The following is a 22,932-nucleotide window of genomic DNA, read 5'->3' on the forward strand; positions in this document are numbered from 1 at the left end:
ACAAACACACGGACACACACACACACATGCGGATACACACATACACACGCACACACACATGCGGATACACACATACACACACGCACACACCATGGACACCCACAGGCGGACGCACACATACACACACCTCAGTAACACACGTGCACACACACACACACCTCGATAACACACACACTTCACAGTAACACACAGCCAACAGCCTTGTTGCTTTGTCCAGTTGAACAAAGACGTCTGCTGTGGACGTTGGACTCGACCTGCTTCTTAGAGTCTCATTAAAGAAGCTCGCAAAGCAGCTGAGCCTCGTCCTTCAAAAAGTGTGAGCAGGGCCATGAGGGCACACACACACACACACACACACACACACACTGAGCTCCTACACACTGATTGGTTTAGTGATGTTGGAAGATCAGGTTGTGTTTCTGTGGACGGGGTTTGAAATGGACATGGTGGACAGGGTGGACATGGTAGTGGACGCAGGCTGGAGATGTGAGTAAAACTGCAGAGCAGAACACAACTCAGCTGCATGTCAACCTCATCAACACAGTGAGTGTGTTACTATGGTGTGTGTTGTGTGTGTGTGTGTGTATTATTGTGGTTGTGTGTTACTGTGGTGTATGTGTGTGTATGTCAGTGTGTGTGTGTGTTAGTGTGTTGTGTATCTGTGTGTGTGTGTTTCTGAAGTGTTTTGTTGGTGCACATGTGTGTGTGTGTTACTGAGGTGTGTGTGCACGTTGTGTGTGCACACAACACACACACAACACTTAATAACGCACATGACACACACTACACACACACACGATGCAACATAATAACATTCACAACACAACAGCTGTGTGATGCTGGTGTGTGTAATTTGTGTGATTGTTGTGTCACTGGTTTGCAGTGGGCGTGACTCTCGGGACAGTGGCCCCGCCCCTCTGCTCTGGCTTTTCCGTTGAGAGGAACTTTTCCTGAAGGAACTTTCTTCCTTGGCCTTGCGTTTCTTCTGCATGTTTTAATAACACAATGTCTGTGTAGTGAATGCGTGTGTTCAGGTAAAAAAAGGTCCCTCCATCCTGAACACACCGCACGTCCCTCCATCCTGAGTTCAGCCGGGTCGCCTTTGTGCTCCCGTCGCCGAGCCAATGGAGGCGGCGGCTGCGCCACAAAACCCCGCCGGCCTCGGCCGTGGACCCCGCGTGGCCCCGCGCTCGCCCACGCCGTAAACAGGGGCCCTCCTAATTATGCAGGAGATGTAAGGAATGTTCTAGCGGTGGCCGCATGCTTCTGGGCGGGACAATGTGCCTCCTAAAGGCCTTTATGAAGAACAATGAGTTGATTGGAGCGGCGCCGCCTCATCTCCATGTCAGAAGTCAGCGTGGCTTTCACACGTACGTGATTTGTGGAGTCTGAAAGGCGCCTCAGTTCAGCTGAGGCCAAGGTTCTCTCAAATTCAGTGAAAAACCCCACCAAGGACACCAGAGATCTGCTGCTTCACAATGAAGACGAGGCCCGAGGGGACTAACTTCTCCATTCATCCATCTTCGCGCAGATCTTTCGGACTTCTTCTGTTTGCTGAAAATACCTCGTTTCACTGCAACTTTTAAATAAAGAAACTCGTGGTTCTATTTTTCTTCTCACCGTGTTCGGTTTTTAATTAAAATATTCTGAGGAAACTGAAAGCGCCTCCCTGCCACTAGTGACCCGCTTCGTCCCTGTCCTCACGCTTATCTTATTTTAAACGTCTGAAATTCACTTTAAAATGACTCCTCCGCTACAGAAAGTGGTGCTAGTTACAGAATATAACAGACGTAATATTTTTATTATCTTTCATGAATTACAATAGAGGTTGTGTGACCAAAAATGAGATCTGTCTCATCCTCGCTTTAATTGTTCAGACCATCACTGCTCAGGTTCGAACACGTGAAATTACTTGCCATATCTTCAAATCTCCACTTGAATGAGCTTTTGTCTGTAGTTAAAAGTTATATAAGTTAATATATATACACACACACACACCGATCGTGGTGTGAAATGAATGATGGGTTATGATGGAACTCTGAGAGGCGGAACGGAGTCGCGCTGCGCTGTTTCCGGTCGGACTGAAGAGGAGGCCGCACCGCGGGGTGACGAGCAGGGGTCGAGTTTTATATTCCATCTCCACGGTAGTTTATATTCTAGTAATGTTGTAGTTTATGTTGTTAATGTATATTGTATCGCTGAGCGCCGTTTTATAATAGAACTGATCGGGCTTTTATTGATTTAAAATTGATTGTCGCGTGTCGAGCTGCTTTGGTTGTGAATGTAGAAACTGTGACTTATAACTTTTTATACTTTTATTATTTTGTTGTCCGCTCGTCAACAATTGAACCAGGACACACACACACACACACACACACACACACACCACACACACACACACACATATATCATATACATACATACATACACAACGCACACACATCACACACAGTAGCCTAGTGGGTAACACACTCGCCTATGAACCAGAAGACCCAGGTTCAAACCCCACACATCGTGTCCCTGAGCAGGACACTTAACCCTGAGTGTCTCCAGGGGGGGACTGTCCCTGTAACTACTGACTGTAAGTCACTCTGGGTCAGGACGTCTGGTAAATGCGGTAAATGTTAAGAACATACACACAACACATCACACACAACACACACACACTACGCAGCCTAATGAGAATAATGGTTTGAGCGTCTGCTTTTTGTAGAAATGAAGGTATGACGGGCGTCTTGCAGAGAATCCACGCCGCCGTCCTCCAGCTGGTTCTGCTCCCGAGCCGGATCCGGACCCGTCCCCGCGTCCGGACGCGTCCGAGGTCCTGACCCGCCACCTGGCGCAGCGCGGCCTGCCGCCCTGGACGTCCTTCTGCTGTGCGCTAACAGCGCCGTCAACAATGACCAGTTCGGCCGCTCCAGCTTCAACTGGGAGGTCCAGGGCCAGAATTACCAGATCCTTCGTACCGGCTGCTTCCCCTTCATCAAGTACCACTGCACCCGCGCGCCGGCGCAGGACCTGCGGCGCCAGGACCGCTTCTTCGGCGCGCTCAAGCTCGCCAACCTGGGTCAGTGGCGGGACGGGGTGTCGGGGACTCGGGGCGCGCGCTCACGCTCCGCCTTCCCCGCAGGGCTCCCCTGCCTGGCCTACGGCGTGGGCTCCTGGATGATGGTGGGCGCGTCGGAGACGGTGCGGACGTCCGCCGGGACCGTCACCGTCTACTTCCTGTAAGAGAGCAGGAGGGGGCGCGCTTCTGACGCCGCCGTTTCTCCTCCTCTTCTTCGTGTTGGTCTGATCATCTCCACCTCTCTCGTACGGTGTCGTATTTCCTGGGTTTTTGTAGGTTAGTAGGAGGGTCTGGACCGGCGCCATCAACCCTCATCTCTTAGGAGCTTGTCCAAGAAGAAGACCTTCCAGATGATCGGTACTCTGATGCTTTCTCCTCTCAGTTATAAATCTGCCTGAAGGTTCCTGGTGAAGTGGAGCATCGTTCCTGGCGTCTCCTCGTACTAAGCAGACTGGTGTTTTCTTTTATTCACCATGGTAACACACAGCAGGCGGAGTCGATCTTAATCAATCATAAACATCCAATCAGAATTATTTCACGGTGTCTATAATGTCCCGTCACTCGTGCAGTCGTCACTCTGGCTTTTCACCACGTCGGTTGGTTTGGTGATGGAAGCCTAGCAGGTGAGACACCCCCCTATAACCAGTCAAGCATAAAGTCCCGGGTTCAAACCCCACTTACTACCACCGTGTCCCTGAGCTGGACACTTAACCCTGAGTGTCTCCAGGGGGGGACTGTCCCTGTCACTACTGACTGTAAGTCGCTCTGGATAAGGGCGTCTGGTAAATGGCGGAAAAGTAAGTGTTGGGTATTTGGTTGTAGCCATTATGGTTCTGCATTAATCTGCTGGTTCCATTTCTGTCCTCAAATCTGATTGGCTAAAGGGCCACATGTTGCCAGGTGATGATCAGTGTTAATTGGATGAATTCCATGATTGATATTCCTCAACAGAAGGAAGATGAATAAATCCGAAGCCATGAAGGTGTCCTCTACGTGTCTACCAGGTGTTTATTTGTGTGGGTTTGTCTGATTCTGAATAAAGAGTGATCTATCGTAATGGCAAATTGAAATGTAGAATTTGATGTCCCTCCATAGGGAACAATAATTTTACTGCACGTTTTAGGTGACAGGCGGAGTTAGAAAGTCACCTTGCCATCGTTCGTATTTACAGTAATCTGTTCTCACTGTTAGAATGTAATACATTAAAAGACCCCCCCAGTACAGCCCCTCCTGATGATGGCACCACGAGCAGGTTCTTCTGACGTCAGGAATCTTCCTGTTAACCAGGGCGGAGCCACCAGGAGATGCCCGTCCCTTGGTTCACTTGTCCTGTGTGGTGACAGTTGCCGTGCCGGATGTTCATGATGGTCATGATTCTGTGACTGTAAAATATATTTTCTATATGTTGTCTGTGGAATAAAACCGGATGCTGTGATGTTCTAAAAGGAATCTCAGATTTCCCTCCCTACAGTGTTCTTATTTGGCCTATAATGTAGTGGTTCTGGGTGTGTGTTAGGGGTTGTGGCAATATGGGCGTGGCTGTAGCAGGCAGCCAGTGAGGCATCCTGTATGTCTGTACAAGAAGTGGGAGGGGCCTAAATATAGCACATATACAGCACATAATCAATAATGCAATCGAGCAGAATGCGTGTGTTACAGGATGAATTGGTAGCATTTAGTGTGTCTGTAGGGGTGTGTTTAAGTGATGGACTGTGTGTGTGTGTGTGTCTTGTTTATTGCTCCGGGCTGATTGGTGACCACTGGGGGGGTGGACACTGACAAATAGCTCCTTTAATGACGGCTGCTCCAGTTGTGTGTGTTTGTGATATTTTCACATCGCAGGACCTTTCTACTCCCATTTCCTCACACACGTTAAGTGTCCAGAAACGATCCGCACATTGACTTTGTCCTGCCAGTAGTTACCTTAGTTTACCGGAACCTCGTATTTCTGTGCCAGATGTACAATGCCACCAGCCTGCCGCTGCTTCTGTTTGTTCTCTACCAGGACCCAGATCACCTGGACCACCAGTCCAGAGTGAGGAGAATTCTACTGTACAATTGTGACCTTTATCACGACCTGATAAATCCAGCTTTGTAGATCAGTCATCAGCCTGATTTTTTCATTTTAACCAAAAGGTGGATAAAACTAGAGGGGCAGTGGTGGCCTTGTGGTTAAGGAAGCGGCCCCGTAACCAGAAGGTTGCCGGTTCGAATCCCGATCCGCCCGAGGTGCCACTGAGCAAAGCACCGTCCCCACACACTGCTCCCCGGGCGCCTGTCATGGTGCCCACTGCTCACTCAGGGTGATGGTTAAATACAGAGGACACGTTTCACTGTGTGCACCATGTGCTGTGCTGCTGTGTATCACATGTGACAATCACTTCACTTTTTTTTTTAAAGACCTGAATGCATAGTTACATTATGTAGATGTACTGGTTACAGTATCCAGGATGTACTGGTTACAGTATGTAGATGTACTGGTTACTGTTTACAGTAATCCAGGATGTAACTGGTTAACAGTATTTAGATGTCTGGTTTACAAGATCCAGATGTGCTGTTACAGTATGAGAATGTACTGTTACATATCCAGGATTACTGGTTACAGTATGTAGCTGTACTGGTTCCAGTATCCGGATGTGCTTGGTACGTAGTATATTTACTGGTTTACAGATATCCCCCCAAAAGGATGTACCTGGTTTACAGTATCCAGGATGTACTAGGTTACAGTAATTAGATGTACTGGTTAGCAATATCCCAGATACTGGTTACGTATCCAGGATGACTGGTTACATTCCAGAATGTACTGTTTACAGTATGTATAATGGTAACTGTTACAATATCCAGGATGTGCGGGTTACAGTAGGTAGATGTGCTGGTTACATATCCATATGTGCTGGTTACAGTATGTAGATGTACTGGTTAACAGTAATCCATGGATGTTATGGGTTTAACAAGTATGTAGATGTACTGGTTACAGTATCCAGGATGTGCTGGTTACAGTATCCAGGATGTGCTGGTTACAGTATGTAGATGTACTGGTTACAGTATCCAGGATGTACTGGTTACAGTATGTAGATGTACTGGTTACAGTATCCACGATGTACTGGTTACAGTATGTAGATGTACTGGTTACAATATCCAGGATGTACTGGTTACAGTATCCAGGATGTACTGGTTACAATAACCAGGATGTACTGGTTACAGTATGTAGATGTACTGGTTACAGTATCCAGGATGTACTGGTTACAGTATGTAGATGTACTGGTTACAATATCCAGGATGTACTGGTTACAGTATGTAGATGTACTGGTTACAATATCCAGGATGTGCTGGTTACAGTATGTAGATGTACTGGTTACAGTATCCAGGATGTGCTGGTTACAGTATGTAGATGTACTGGTTACAGTATCCAGGATGTGCTGGTTACAGTATGTAGATGTACTGGTTACAATATCCAGGATGTGCTGGTTACAGTATGTAGATGTACTGGTTACAGTATCCAGGATGTGCTGGTTACAGTATGTAGATGTACTGGTTACAGTATCCAGGATGTGCTGGTTACAGTATGTAGATGTACTGGTTACAGTATCCAGGATGTACTGGTTACAGTATGTAGATGTACTGGTTACAGTATCCAGGATGTACTGGTTACAGTATGTAGATGTACTGGTTACAATATCCAGGATGTACTGGTTACAATAACCAGGATGTACTGGTTACAGTATGTAGATGTACTGGTTACAGTATCCAGGATGTACTGGTTACAGTATGTAGATGTACTGGTTACAATATCCAGGATGTACTGGTTACAGTATCCAGGATGTACTGGTTACAATAACCAGGATGTACTGGTTACAGTATGTAGATGTACTGGTTACAGTATCCAGGATGTACTGGTTACAGTATGTAGATGTACTGGTTACAATATCCAGGATGTACTGGTTACAGTATCCAGGATGTACTGGTTACAATAACCAGGATGTACTGGTTACAGTATGTAGATGTACTGGTTACAGTATCCAGGATGTGCTGGTTACAGTATGTAGATGTACTGGTTACAATATCCAGGATGTACTGGTTACAGTATCCAGGATGTACTGGTTACAATAACCAGGATGTACTGGTTACAGTATGTAGATGTACTGGTTACAGTATCCAGGATGTACTGGTTACAATAACCAGGATGTACTGGTTACAGTATGTAGATGTACTGGTTACAGTATCCAGGATGTACTGGTTACAGTATGTAGATGTACTGGTTACAGTATCCAGGATGTACTGGTTACAGTATGTAGATGTACTGGTTACAGTATCCAGGATGTACTGGTTACAGTATGTATAATTCGATGCATGGTCTGTGAAGGTTGTGTCTGTTTCCCACCTGACCAGCACAGTATTTATACAAGACTGAAGCGTGGCCTGAAATTCTTTGCGTAAAGTAAAGTGAAGTGGTTGTCACACGTGATGGACCGTGTGCTGTGCTGCTGTGTACACAGTGAAATTTGTCCTCTGCATTTAACCCATCACCCTGAGTGAGCAGTGGGCAGCCATGACAGGTGCCCGGGGTGTGTTTAATAGTGTTGGTGCCTGTTCTCCGTTAACAGTTGAGGACATTTTTTTATTGTTTTAAAAATGATGGGAAAATGCATTTGGATTCATTTAATATGAAATTATCATTGGATAAAATAAATCCACATTCAGATGTACTCTTCCCATCTCCTGAGTGTGTGTGATCACAGTATGAAGGCTGCAGCACTCTGCCATTGAGAGGGTGTGTGTGTGTGTGTGTGTGTGTTGTGTGTGTGTGTGTGTGTGTGTGTGTGTGTGTGTGTGTGCACGCGCGTGTGCTAATGGAGAACGCTCTGAGTCGTGCTGGTGGTCAGCACTCGCGTCTCGGCTGCTGGACGTGTTTTATTTTCAGGGCCTGCTGCCATTTTCATGTTGGGTAATTTGTTTTGTGCTTTGTGTGTCAGCAGGTGGTGAACACAACTTCATATCGCTCTCCTGAAATCATTCCGTCTGCTGGTCTGCAGGATTTTCCACCTGTTCCTGCCTCAGCATCCCATTACACACCCACACACACTCTATTAAATGTGTTCACCCGGAACTTTTGGTGTTTAAGGTGCCTGCTGGCTGTACTGCACCTCGGTCACATGCCCAGTGGTCAGCGGGGCTGGTCAGCCACTGGTGCAGTTTGGACCTGAAACCATGTTCCAGTTGATTTCCCATCTCAGTTTTCACAGACTGGCCCAGGAGGGTTCTGAAAACGGCTTGTTCTTCTGCAATAATAGATCTCCGTCCAGAACAAAGTGGTGAAATGACAGAAGCAGCTTGAGATCCTGTTCTTCATCGTCAGAAGGTTTGCTGTTATGACCCAGACATTGAGGTTCCAGATGTGGGTTGCAGTTCAGAGGACAAGTAATAGAGGCTGGTCTAGGCTGACCACTGTCGTTTATTTAAATCAAAAATAGTTTGATGAATAATGTGGTGTGCTTGAGATCCCTGAAAAACCTGTGGACGTGAGACCTGATCTCCTGACCTCCTCTGATCATTCACTCCAGATTAAAAGTTAAAGGGGTCGATGTCAGAGGTCATGTAAACCGACGCTGTCTGTCCACCATACCTCTCCATATGGTCTGGGTCTCTTCTTCTCTCTTCTCTTCCATCTCTTCAGCCTTTTTCCACCTGGTATGGCATACAATGTTCTACCAGGGTTCTGTTTGGGGACGTGCAGGGAGACGCCACTCAGGACTGAGATTTTCTGAATCTCAGATTTTCAGCGACCGAGACACCTACAGTCTCTCTGCCTGTCTGATCCTCGGGTGGAAACCGGACCTGGTGTGTCTTTCTGATCCTCCTCACTGCTGCGTGGCTGTAACCAGACGCCGGATTTCACTGTAACGGAACCGAAATCTGTGATCGGCATCCGGCCCACCGTACACCCCTCAATCTTCTCTCCCATCATGCAATGCGAGTTTAACCTTATTTACTGCCTGTCACAATAAATATGATGTGTTCTTACTCACAGCTCCACCCACCGTCTGTAACCTGCAGAGGTGTCCAGGTCCAGTCATTCCTCAGTGGTCAGCTGTGCTGATGTCATGTCACTGTTGTAGACAGGGTGAGCTGTTGGTGGTCCGTGTGGTGATGGTCAGGGTGTGACCGCTGGTGACGGGGACGAGTGACCGTGTCACTGCTGGATGCTGTAAGACCCCCTTTAACTCGACACACTCAACATTTTAGAAGTGATTCACGTCGCTGCAGGAACGATGTCACCAGATGCAGCAGTGACCCCATCGTGACCTGGCACTGGTGTCCATGTGGAGGATGAGTAGGAGGTGAAGGAGGCATCGGTGTCTGATTCACTGCTGTTGAAATATTGAAGGAGGCGCTGCAGCTGATTGGTGTGACGGCGCCTGATGAACCTATTTAATGACGAGTGAATAATGGAGCAGGCGGCTCAGTTACAGAACCTGCAGGAGGTCCATGCAGCCGAGACCAGGTCAACCTCCACCTGACAGAGAATACACACACACACAGTTCACACTTCACCGTGATACTCATCTGTAATCTGGATAACACTGAACGAGGCCCTTAGTCCTCGTTCTGATTAAATTTGGCCCTTTGGGGTTTCTCTGGCTGTGGATCAATGCATTAAACTGATTCAGATGAATCCTCCAGGTCCTTCTCCTGTACCAGTGTGGCCTGTTTGAAGGGTCTAATAACCTTGGCTGGTGGGGGGTGATTATCTAATGGAGGCTAAGAGTTCATCAAAGCCTGTTTAGATGGGCTGCTGCTGGGCTCCAATTAGAAGATTAAACCAGTGTCTCCTGGGCACTATGCAGCATGTTCCGCCAACCTTGTACACACCATGTGCTGACCTGGTACACATCCTGTCCACACCCCATACAAACCTTGTACCCACACTCTCATTTCGTTCTAAAGTCCTACAATCACCTATCACTTCATCTGTCTCAGAACAACCTCCTGGCTTCAGAGCAGGCCATTCTACTGAGATGGCCCTTCTGGCTGTTTCTGAGGAGCTACATGCAGTCAGATCAGCAAAACTTTTCCTGTACTCCTCGACCTCTCTGCAGCATTTGATACAATTAAGTATAAGACTCTCCTGTCTATCCTCAAGAGAGTTGGAATTTGGGGCTCAGCATGGCAGTGGTTTGCCTTCTACCTTGATGAGCTGTCTTACCAAGTGACTTGGAAAGGATCCACGTCTGCTTCAAACAGACTCTCCACTGGTGTCCCTCAAGGCTCAGTACTCGGTCCTCTCCTTTTCTCTCTCTACACAACAAGATTTATTTTAAGCCCAAATGTATTTACAGTACGTCTCAATGGGCTTTGACAGACCCTGCAGATGACACCCTCCACACTTGACCTTCGGCACACAAGGAAAATTTGTGTGAGCTGCAGTGTAGCAGGGGAACTCTGAAGCCGAAAGCTCATCCACTTGCCAAGAAGTTGTTCATTCTCGATACCAGTAAGAGCCCAGAGTCTTTTGAGCATAATTCTCATGTAGGGCAGTACTCTGTTAACAAGCCACTCAGGAAATCAGGGACCTGTCTGTGTTGAGCTTTTTTTGTAAAAGAATTTTATAGTCTATGTGTGAAAATCACTTGGTGAGGGCATTTTCTATAGGTGTAACTATAGACAACCAACTCTCCCTCTTGATTCACATCACCAACCTTCTACCAACATAGATAAAGTGAAGTGATTGTCACTTGTGATACACAGCAGCACAGCACACGGTGCACACAGTGAAATGTGTCCTCTGTATTTAACCATCACCCTGAGTGAGCAGTGGGCGGCCATGACAGGCGTGTGTGGGGACGGTGCTTTACTCAGTGGCACCTTGGTGGATCGGGATTCGAACCGGCAACCTTCCTGATTACGGGGCCGCTTCCTTAACCGCTAGGCCACCACTGCCCCTAGTTAAAGCTTACAGCACCTGGTATTCCCAGGCAGGGTTAGGGTTAGGGTACCAAGTACTAACCAGGCCCAACCCTTCTTAGCTTCCTAGATCAGACGAGACCGGGCGTTCTTCGGCTGGTATGGCCGTAATTAAAACACAAAAGCATCACCTCCCCGTCGGGGAATCGAACCCCCTTCTCCCGCATGACAGGCGGGGATACTCACCACTATACTAACGAGGAGATGGCAATTCCTTCTACATAGGTCTACCTCTGACTACAGCTAATACAGAACGCAGCAGCACCTTCTCGAATTCTCCACACCACACGACCCCACCACTACGCTCCCTCCACTGGCTCCCACCCAGTTAGAAATGTAGAGACCTGTCAACTCATAGCCCCGCCTCCATTAAGTTGTAATGAGGCCGGCCTTTGTTTATGGCTTGTGAGGCCTGTGGCTGTCATTAGTTAAGACCAATCAGAAACCAGCAACTGGACTTTAATGAAACCACTCAGATGCTCATCTGTCAGGAGAAACCAGGAGGTTCTTTGTAATCGGTGACCCTTACCGGGCAGGGATATGAATCATGGGGTGGAGGAATCTGCCTGCCCTTCTTGCAGGGTAGGAGGTGGGTGGGTTTAATGTACATTAAAATAAAATCAAACGGTTAACACCTAAGCCAGGGTATGATTTATGATGTGACCTTCCTACTTCCTGTGCAAACATCACCACTGGCACCTGACCCCAATCATTTTACAGTGGCCCAGCCCCGCCTTGCCACGCCCCGTCTGCCCCGTCCTGCTGCTCCACTTGCTGTTGCTGTAAATGTTGTTTATAGGAGGGGAGAGAGAAAAGCCTCACTGTGCTGCACATCCTCTCTTCACCCTCTTTATTTCTACATACACACACACATACATATACAACACACATACATATACAACATCCACATACAACACACATTCATCACATACATATACTATACACACACATACAACACATACATATACAACATCCACATACAACAAACATACAACACACATTCATCACATACATATACAACACACATACACACACACACAACACATACATATACAACATCCACATACAACAAACATGCAACAGACATTCATCACATACATACACACACATCACAGACACATTCATCACATACATATACAACACACATACACACACATCACACATACAACACATACACATACTATACACACATATACAACACATACATATACAACATCCACATACAACAAACATACAACACACATTCATCACATACATATACAACACACATACACACACATTCATCACATACATATACAACATACATACACACACATTACACACACATACACATACACACACATCACACACACATACAACACATACTATACACACACATTCATCACATACATATACAACATCCACATACAACACACATATTCATCACATACAAATACAATAAATTTACAACATGCAAAACACATTTACAAGCTGAAAACCAGAACAGAAAGTTTCGCAGGGTGAAGTAAAGTGAACGTGAGACTGTATGTGCTGCTTTATAGGAATTATTTCAGCCAACTGTTTCTGGTTTAGAATTTTAGATTCTGAGCAGAATTAATGAAACTCGTGAAACACACACTTCTGGTCTATCCAACCTACCCTTCCATTTTGAGTCACTTGATGCTTGTAAATTTGTTTTATGAAATGTTTATTGGACTTGTATTAAAAGATTTATGACTGATCCTGACATGACCGATGTTCAGATGGTCAGTCCCCAGTCGTGTCCTTGAGTGCGGCCCTGGCGGCGTGCTCCTAACACCACTGTTTGATCTGGGGGATGATGGAGCAAAGCGAAGCTCTCAAAGTTTACCACCTTTTATGTGGTGGAGTTCTGGGGCAGAAGCTGATCAATTCTCAAGGTCATTGGCAGTGAGGAACTCGTGGTGAGGCGGAGCCATTGTCCTGTTCAGAAAGCTTCTCCACCCATCCACCATCAGCGGCTGTGATGAAATTTATCCGCTGACGGGAGAGGTCAGAGGTCACGGATAAATGCTGGAGCCGCAGGCTGCAGAATGTCCCATAATTCCCTCTTAGTTGAGTGAAAGGACCTGGATATCATTTCACCTGCGGCCCCGGTAACACACACTTTTCTCCCTACAATTCGCACTATCATCTCCATGGAGACGGGAGTGGTGGGCCCGATTCACCAGCCTCCTTCTGACCTCGTTCCTGCTTTTTAAAGTCGGGGTGGATGAGAGGGTTAATACTGTGAAAAACACACAAACATTATTCTGTAGGAGGAAATGGATTGTGGGTCGGCCACCTGTCCGGCTGTTATTGCGGTCATGTGACCGGAGGCGTTTATCTGATTAAACTTTCCACCAAGTTGGAGGCTTTGGTTTGAAATCCTAAGTGAGAGTGGAGCAGTGAACGTCACCTCTCATCCCATAATGAAACGTGAGGCAGAAAGAAGATGGAGCGGAAACAAAGGAGACGTGTGGAGAAGAGCAACCACCACCGCCATTAACTCCACAGTCTGGTCACCACACACACACACACACACAGGTATTACAGGTGGTAAATACACCATAAGTTCATCAGTAATCTCCAGTCTTTCCCGCTTCCTCTCTCTCCTCCAGCAAGTGTGTGTGTGATGAAGTTGTTGAGAAGGTCGTCCACTTCCCTCCGCTCGTCTTTATTAAGACCCAGATCAGTCGGCCCGCCGCGCCTCCATAATACCTCTGCGCCTCCTGCCCCGGGCGCCTCATCTTCCGCCCCCTGCCCCGCCCGCCGCCATCACCATGCTTCATTACCAAACAAAATATAAACGTTGCGCTCCATTAGGGACGACTTTAGCACCGAAAGCACATAAGACGCGTTTCACCTCATCAGCAGCCCCAACACAGAGAGAGACGGAAAAGAAGCCATTTCCTCCAGACACGGAGATGCAGGAAAATGTGTCCAGATTATGAAAATACGGCAGCGCTGCTGGTTCATATTACGTGTAATGGCTTCTCATCTAATGGAGGTAAACGAGGGCGCCGGGAAGTTTAAAGGAAAGCTCCACTTCCTTACGAATAAAGAGGAGGTGACATGTGACCAGCGCCTCATTATCATGTAACATCGTTCCTCCTAAAAAAAGAATCCGCTCATCACTACACACTCTGATGTGAGCGAGATTCCTCTTCTGTTCTGAGAACTGCTGTCTCCACCAGCAGTGGTCACCTCCCGAACCGCCGAGGTGCCACTGAGGTCCCCTTGATGAAGGTCCCGTCCCCACACGCTGCTCCCCGGGCGCCTGGCATGGTGCTGGTGAGGAACAGTGAGGTGCAGTTTTAGTGTGGACAAGCCTGAATTCCTACAGATCTGAACCAGACAAGAACTTTAAATATTATAAGACATTTCTGACTTTAAAATATGATTTTAACTTTCCACTCCCTCCAAGCTCTCATGTTCACTGCGTCCACACCTCCAGCACTCCTGCCTTTCCATCCACATCTCGGATAAACTGGTCCAGCGTCAGGTCATCGGGTCCCCGGGTTTAATGCAGGTAGAGAAGACAAACCGCTTTCATGGACGCCCCAGGGGACCCCGGCGCTGCAGCACTTCCAAACGTGACCCGGTAAACACACGCTGACGGCCACAGCTATTTACACTGCAGCCTGGTGGGAGATGAGGAGGCTTCACGGATCTTCAGCCCCGCCCTGTCTTGTTGCTTATTATTATGAATATTTTGCTGCCTGGTGCTGGTCGGTATGGAAGTGTGTTGTGATGATGTGCAGACGTCTTTATGTAAATGCAGCGCTGCGCCCGCAGCCATCGTCACGCTGATCACTGCGCTGCCATCTGACCCACAGCGCTCTGTGGCGGTGAGATGTTAAACTGAGCCTGGAGGACAGCAGCTTTATGGATGTGTGTGTGTGTGTGTGTGTGTGTGATTGACAGGGTATAGAGCCGTGCCTCCCGTCCCTCACCCCTTTTAGCACTTTTGTTCGCAGAGTCCCTCAGGAGAACAGCACAGATGAGGCCCTGATGGTGACAAAAGGCCCTGATGACACACACACACACCCCTTCTGTAAGATGCCGAGTGTGTGTGTGTGTGTGTGTGTGTGTGCGGGCACTCTGATGTCTTGTTTACACTGTTCACACTCCAGACTTTAAGTCCATCTTTTCACCAGCAGTCACTGCAGACACCGTGGTGGACGTGACCTTCAGACCTGGTGGCTGCCCCGCCCACACATGACCCCTCACTGACCCAGGGGTCACAGCGGAAACACTGTAAAACACGATAATAAAAATACGACCATCAATCTTGTTCTGTTTTGTGTCCGTGTTAGCGATGAGATGGAATGAAGATTCAGAGATATCAGAAGTATAAATGAATATTATTAAATCACAAATGAAAATGAAAATTTAAACATCTGATCTTTACATAGATCCACACGCAAACCGACTTGCCTCCATACAGAAGAATAGAACAGATCCGCGTCATTATCACGTTATCTCATTCCAATAAAGAGCTACAGATTTATTTAATGCTGCTGTTTCATCCTCCGTTTGATCAGGGCTCCGATTAAATATTTCACCTTTCTTTAAAAATATCAAAATGGATTTTTTTTATTTCATAATTTTATATATATATATATATTTTTTTTTTCTGCTATTTACCTCTGTTTTTGCTGCTATTACTTCAGTTTCCATCCACTTTCTGCCGTAACAAATGAAATTTCCCACTTTTCAACCTAATAAAGGTTGATCTTATCTTATCCTAATAATTATGAGTCGCTTGAGCTTGCGTGTGTTTCTGTAAATTAAAAGTAAAATTCTCCATGGCGACGAGAAGCTGTACATTTTAAAAGACGTGCATTACATTTAAAGTGTGTGTGTGTCGGTGTGTGCGTTTGTGTAACTGTGCACTGATACCCCTGCGCGAGACGATCACTGATCACTGATCAGCCCATAAATAATCATCAATAATAAATGGATCATCAATAATGAAGGTGCTCGGATTTAAATAAGAGGGCGAGATCTTCATCTTCTTCCTCCTCCTCCTCCTCGTCCATTTATTCATAACCGATCATACCTCACATTTCCCGCTAAAACCCACGATACTGGCTGTGAAGTAAACGGTTAATGTAAGTGGGCGTGTCCGCATGTAAGTGGGCGTGTCGGTATGTAAACGGGCGTGTCCTCACCTCGGCAGTCACTCACCGGCTCGCCGGGACACGCGTCCAGTCGCGTCCCGCCAGCGGCGGAGTCCAGGTGAGTTCCCGTCTTCACACTAAACTCCAGCGAGCAGGACCATGAAGTAAAGTCCGAATAAAGTGCGTGTTTGGCGGCTCCAGGGTCACATGGAGCCGCGGCAGAACCAGGTGGGCGAGGCGCGCCTGTTCGGGACGCCCATCGTGTCGCTGCTGATGGAGGGACAGGAGCGCCTGTGTCTGGCGCAGATCTCCAACACGCTGCTGCGCCGCTTCAGCTACAACGAGATCCACAACCGACGCGTGGCGCTGGGCATCACCTGCGTGCAGTGCACCCCGGTCCAGCTGGAGCTGCTGCGGCGCGCCGGCGCCATGCCCGTGTCGTCGCGCCGCTGCGGCATGATCACCCGGCGGGAGGCCGAGCGCCTGTGCCGCTCCTTCCTGGGGACCCACAACCCCCCGCGGCTGCCCGACAGCTTCGCGTTCGACGTGACGCACGGGTGCGCGTGGGGCTGCAGGGGCAGCTTCATCCCGGCCCGGTACAACAGGTACGTCGGTGACGTCACGCCTAGAATAAAAAAGTGAAAGCGAAGTGGTTGTCATTGTGATCACGGTGACAGGACACGTGTCCTCTTGGTGAGCACCACGACAGGCGCCCGGGGAGCAGCGTGTGGGGACGGGACCTTCATCAAGGGGACCTCAGTGGGGACCTCGGCGGACCGGGATCATCAGGATCAGTTCAAATTCGATCCGGACAATTCCGTTCAAACGCCCAAACATTTCAACAAATTCACTTTCTTCGCCGTTGTATTTTTTTATTAAATCAAATCAGTTTTCAGAAATATAAAAACGCAAAAAATCATTGCGTAAATCAGCAGTGATCCTGAATAAATGTCGAGTGATTAAATTAATTTTATTCGTTATTCGACGCATTTGAAATGTGCTTTTGGTTCATTCCGTTGCGTATCATCTGGTTTTAATTCCACGAATAAATGAAGTGATCGTATTAAAAGCCGAAGATAATAATAATAATAAAATAGTTTCCTGTACATTATGCAGATTTTTCGTTCCGTTTGGATTATTTCCATTTCAGCTCCCGGGCCAAATGCATCAAGTGCAGCCTGTGCGGCCTCTACTTCTCCCCCAACAAGTTCATCTTCCACTCGCACCGCGCCGCGGACTCCCGCTACACGCAGCCCGACGCCGCCAACTTCAACTCGTGGCGCCGCCACCTGCGTCTGACGGACCGCGCGTCGCCCGACGACGTGCTCCACGCGTGGGAGGACGTCAAGGCCATGTTCAACGGCGGCAGCCGCAAGAGGGCGCCGCCCTGCTCCCCGGAGCGCCCCCCCGAGGCGGAGGGGGGCGGCCGCAGCTTCCCGCTGGTCCCGCTGGTCCTGCCCAAGATGCCGCCCCCTCTCTTCCCGCGCCCGTACGGCGGCCTGTACCCGCCCTTCCCGCTCCTCTGGCCCCCGTGCTGCTCCAGCGCGGTCCCCGCCCGGCCCCCGAGCCACGCCTCCGCCTTCACACCCGTGCTGAAGGCCGCGGGGAGCGTCGGCAGACCGTACGAGGGCGAGGACAGCGCGGAGGAGGCCGAGGTGGACGTGGAGTCCCAGGAGGTGCGGAAAGAAGCAGAGCGGCGGCTTTAGAACATCTGGAAAAATCGCCTTCTGATTTGTGTCTTCTCGTTCTGTCCAGGTTCACAGAGAGCAGAGACGCTGTCATACACGCATCCTGCAGGACGGCGGGGGGGACTCTTCATCAGGCCGCGTCTTCTCCAGCAGCACCTTCTAAACGCGCTGCCTTCTCCGTTCCAGACGCTCGAGAAGAAGAACCATCGTCTACTGTAGACGAGACCGAAGCCAAGATCCCGCAGGAGCCTGGAGAGCAGGGCGAGGGTCCGTCCGTCTTTCTGAAGTCCATAAAAATACACTTTCATCCAAAAAGGCAGAACTTGTTACCAGCTCAGTAGAGGTGGTGGGACCAAGTAACCCACCAAATACCTCCTCAGAAGTCTCCGGAACATTCTCTTTTACTTGTGCTGGGTTTTAAGTTGTGCTGTGTTGAAGTTCTGTTTTCTTGTGTCGTGTTGTGTTGTGAAGTGGTATTGTGTGTTTTTACATTGTGTCATGTTCTGGAGTGGTGACGTGTTCTCTGTTGTTGTCATTCCACGCCTTATGTGAAAAAGTGATTGTCATTGTGAAACACAGCACACCACACGGTGCACACAAAGTGTGTCCTCTGCTTGAAACCCATCACCCTTGGTAAGCAGTGGCACCTTGGCAGCTCAGGATTCAAACCGGCAACCTTCTGATTATGGGGCCACTTCCTAAACCGCTAGGCCACCACTGCCAGCTGTTACATTGCAAAGAAGTGTTGCTCGTCATGTAGAGTTGTCACGTTACATTGTGGAGCGGAGACGTGTCACTCGTTATGTAGAGTTGTTACGTTACGTTGTGGAGTGGTGACATCTCGCTCGTTATGTCGACGTGTCACGTTACATTGTGGAGTGGTGATGTTTAGCTTGTTATATTGTGACGTGTTGATCGCTATGTCGACATGGTGCGTTACGTTGCAGAGCGGTGACGTTTCGCTTGTTATATAGTGACGTGTCGCATAGCGTTGCGGTGACGTGTTGCTTATTATGTCGAGTTGTAGTGTTACATTGCGGAGCGGTGACGTTTCCTTGTTATATGGTGACATGTCGCTCGTTATGTCAACTTGTTGCGTTATGTTCCGCAACATAACACGACAAATCGACATAACGATTTGTTGTGAAGCGGTGACGTGTCGCGTTACATTGTGGAATGGTGACGTTTAGCTTGTTATATGGTGACGTGTCACTCGTTATGTCGGGTTGTCGCGTTACGTTGCGGAACGGTGACGTTTTGCGGAATGGTGATGTTTTGCTCGTTATATGTTGAAGTGTCGCTCGTTATGTTTACTTGTCGCGTTGCGGTGACGTGTTGCTTGTTATATGTTGATGTGTCGCTCGTTATGTCGGGTTGTCGCATTATGTTGCGGAACGGTGACATTTTGCTCGTTATATGTTAACTTGTCGCTCGTTATGTTGCGTAGCGGTGACGTGTTGCTCGTTATATGTTGAAGTGTCGCTCGTTATGTCGAGTTGTAGCGTTACGTTGCGGAACGGTAACGTTTTACTTGTTATATGTTGACGTGTCGCTCGTTATGTTGCGTAGCGGTGACGTGTTGCTCGTTATATGTTGAAGTGTCGCTCGTTATGTCGAGTTGTAGCGTTACGTTGCGGAACGGTAACGTTTTACTTGTTATATGTTGACGTGTCGCTCGTTATGTTGCGTAGCGGTGACGTGTTGCTCGTTATATGTTGAAGTGTCGCTCGTTATGTCGAGTTGTAGCGTTACGTTGCGGAACGGTAACGTTTTACTTGTTATATGTTGACGTGTCGCTCGTTATGTTGCGTAGCGGTGACGTGTTGCTCGTTATATGTTGAAGTGTCGCTCGTTATGTCGAGTTGTAGCGTTACGTTGCGGAACGGTAACGTTTTACTTGTTATATGTTGACGTGTCGCTCGTTATGTTGCGTAGCGGTGACGTGTTGCTCGTTATATGTTGAAGTGTCGCTCGTTATGTCGAGTTGTAGCGTTACGTTGCGGAACGGTAACGTTTTACTTGTTATATGTTGACGTGTCGCTCGTTATGTTGCGTAGCGGTGACGTGTTGCTCGTTATATGTTGAAGTGTCGCTCGTTATGTCGAGTTGTAGCGTTACGTTGCGGAACGGTAACGTTTTACTTGTTATATGTTGACGTGTCGCTCGTTATGTTGCGTAGCGGTGACGTGTTGCTCGTTATATGTTGAAGTGTCGCTCGTTATGTCGAGTTGTAGCGTTACGTTGCGGAACGGTAACGTTTTACTTGTTATATGTTGACGTGTCGCTCGTTATGTTGCGTAGCGGTGACGTGTTGCTCGTTATATGTTGAAGTGTCGCTCGTTATGTCGAGTTGTAGCGTTACGTTGCGGAACGGTAACGTTTTACTTGTTATATGTTGACGTGTCGCTCGTTATGTTGCGTAGCGGTGACGTGTTGCTCGTTATATGTTGAAGTGTCGCTCGTTATGTCGAGTTGTAGCGTTACGTTGCGGAACGGTAACGTTTTACTTGTTATATGTTGACGTGTCGCTCGTTATGTTGCGTAGCGGTGACGTGTTGCTCGTTATATGTTGAAGTGTCGCTCGTTATGTCGAGTTGTAGCGTTACGTTGCGGAACGGTAACGTTTTACTTGTTATATGTTGACGTGTCGCTCGTTATGTTGCGTAGCGGTGACGTGTTGCTCGTTATATGTTGAAGTGTCGCTCGTTATTTACATTTACGGCATTTGGCAGATGCTCTTATCCAGAGCGACTTACAACGTGCTTACCATGTTACCATCGATGAAGAGATCAATTCCGGTTCACTAGGACCCCAACTATGAATACATCTATTTAATTCACTCTGTTGTAGATTCTGTACACAAAGTTCGACAACAAGAAAGTTGCAATTTAATCTAAATCTTCTCTAAAGAGGAAGGTCTTGAGCTGCCGTGTGAAGGTGCTCAGTGACTGAGCTGGAAGTTCATTCCACCACCGAGGGGCCAAGACGGAGAAGAGTCTAGATGAGCGTCTTCCTTTTACCTTCAGAGATGGAGGGACCAGGCGAGCAGTACTGGAGGCTCGGAGTATACCAGGTGCAGTGCGAGGTGTAATAAGGGCTGTGAGGTAGGATGGTGCTACTCCATGTTTGGAGTATCAGTATTTAGAACCTGATGGTGCAGCTACTGGGAGCCAGTGGAGGGAACGTAGCAGAGAGCCCATTGAGACATACTGTATGTGATTTTGGGCCATATAAGAAATAAATGTTGTTGTTGTTGTGGGAGAATTTGGGAAGGCTGAAGATTAGTCGTTATGTCGTGTCGCTTGTTATGTCGAGTTGTAGTGTTGCGTTGCAGAGCGGTGACGTGTCATTTATGGCATTTATCAGAATATGTCGTGTCGCTCGTTGGCTATAAATCGTGATTTATTTAAATGTGACATATTCTGTTTGAACAGAGGAGCTGCAGAAACAGCTGGTGGAACAGGTGGAAATGAGGAAAAGGCTGGAGAAGGAGTTTAAGAGCCTGAAAGGTATGAGGCTCCCTGCGCGGAGATCTGCTGGCTTTTTTAAATTAGAGGAACAAAACTAAATAAGTTTGTTTCTCCTCAGACAATTTTCAAGATCAGATGAAGCGAGAGCTTTCCTACAGAGAAGAGATGGTCCAGCAGCTGCAGATTGTACGAGGTGAACATAACGACTTTTAAAGTATTACGTTTATGTATAATATGTAATTTAAATATTTAAATCATAAAATCTTTCAAATATAATATTTAATGATATTGTAATATATGTGATTGGTAGAGATGCTTTTTTGTGTTCCCAGAAGCTCACGACGCGCTGCACCACTTCTCCTGTAAGATGCTGCGCCCCTGCACCTTCACGCCGCCCTGAGTGCCGTGGTGTTGGCTTTTAGATCATGTGCAATGCGTATGTTCTGTACCGTGGTGCTCACTGTAAGATGTATGGACTCGATGTTCCTCCTACTCGTCTGATGTTCTGCTTCGTGTTTGTTGGATATGAATGTAAAGCACTTTAAACTGTTTGCCACACCGACTCGCATCTCCATTAAAGATCTGCTTTCGAACTCTGGAGTTGCTGCCTCACTCTTTCACTCGTCATTCATCTTCAGAAATATGGACGGAGGTGTGACAGCCATGTGGGCATAAATGACATATTTCCAACTTTACAGGAGAGCAGAACCATTTTTTTAAAACCAGCTGCCTCTGTGTGTTCAGTCAGTTTTTGTTTAATAACTTACAAATGATTAAGAATTTATTCAGAAGTAGCCCAGCAGGTAACACACCCCAAGAAGAGAACCCCACTTCCTACCATCGTGTCCCTGAGCAGGACACTTAATCCTGAGTGTCTCCAGGGGGGGGACTGTCCCTGTCACTACTGACTGTAAGGTGCTCTGGATACGGGCATCTGGTAAATGCTGTAAATATAGAACAATATGATATTTGTAATATATATATATATATATATATATATCCCAATTTCTCACAAAATGTCCCCCATATGCTGTATATCTGCTGTATATCAGTTTCCTCTGATCACACTGAGACGGGTTCTGACGGGACCTGAGACGGGTTCTGGATGCACACCACCTACTGGACACCATTTCATCAGACAGAACTGGCTTTCAAAAGTCAAAGTGAATAAAGAGCAGTTTTGAATCGGAATCGGAACTGCAGCAATATCTTGTTCAAATTGAAAATGAGCCATGAGACCAGGACCCAAACGTACAATAACACGACAAAGATGAAATGCCACACAATACAATTTCTATATAATAGTAGTTTAACTATTTCAATTACTCTATAATCAAGTAATGTAAAAAATTAAAATTGAAATGTTGAAATATGGCAGTGTTTACCACATATAACAGCACATGAATTTAATAAGATAATATAATAACAGCCACCACACTGTAAGATCATACAGTTATAACCCACTGCTAAATCTTTTTGATTAAAGTAAGATGATGAATTAAGTCACTATAATCAGCTTTATAATAACTGCAGTCGTCCACCGTAACTCCATCTTGGTTTTAGAGCCTCTTCCTCTCTTGTACTTTTGCTATGTACTTATTTTATGATATTAAATGATAGCG

The 22,932-nt window shown here is 47.3% G+C and overlaps 2 protein-coding genes across 2 annotated transcripts; both read left to right on the forward strand.

Moving 5' to 3' along the window:
- Positions 1–2,075: 2,075 nt before the first annotated feature.
- LOC114779514 (uncharacterized protein C15orf61-like) lies at positions 2,076–3,231 on the forward strand. Its single transcript, XM_028967376.1, is given in 5 exon segments — positions 2,076–2,144; positions 2,714–2,796; positions 2,799–2,884; positions 2,887–3,067; positions 3,131–3,231. Coding segments are annotated over 4 exon segments (441 nt in total). The 5' UTR covers positions 2,076–2,144; positions 2,714–2,723.
- A 12,905-nt stretch (positions 3,232–16,136) lies between these two features.
- On the forward strand, positions 16,137–21,903 carry LOC114779571 (SKI family transcriptional corepressor 1 homolog-B-like). Its single transcript, XM_028967476.1, has 7 exons — positions 16,137–16,270; positions 16,354–16,757; positions 17,303–17,818; positions 17,908–18,107; positions 21,275–21,349; positions 21,429–21,503; positions 21,643–21,903. Exons 2-7 carry the CDS (start codon positions 16,360–16,362, stop codon positions 21,708–21,710), a joined length of 1,332 nt encoding a protein of 443 aa, XP_028823309.1. The 5' UTR covers positions 16,137–16,270; positions 16,354–16,359; the 3' UTR covers positions 21,711–21,903.
- Positions 21,904–22,932: the final 1,029 nt, after the last annotated feature.

The sequence above is a fragment of the Denticeps clupeoides genome, unplaced genomic scaffold (genome assembly GCF_900700375.1).
Source record: "Denticeps clupeoides unplaced genomic scaffold, fDenClu1.1, whole genome shotgun sequence".
In the NCBI taxonomy this organism is placed as follows: Eukaryota; Metazoa; Chordata; class Actinopteri; order Clupeiformes; family Denticipitidae; genus Denticeps; species Denticeps clupeoides.

What these genes read in the sequence shown, in the direction of transcription:
- LOC114779571 (XM_028967476.1), top strand. Translation starts at nt 16,360, where the DNA reads ATGGAGCCGCGGCAGAACCAGGTGGGCGAGGCGCGCCTGTTCGGGACG. An exon ending in GCCTGGAGAGCAGGGCGAGG is followed by an intron (nt 18,108 to 21,274) that starts GTCCGTCCGTCT and finishes CTGTTTGAACAG; the next exon opens with AGGAGCTGCAGAAACAGCTG. An exon ending in GCAGCTGCAGATTGTACGAG is followed by an intron (nt 21,504 to 21,642) that starts GTGAACATAACG and finishes TTGTGTTCCCAG; the next exon opens with AAGCTCACGACGCGCTGCAC.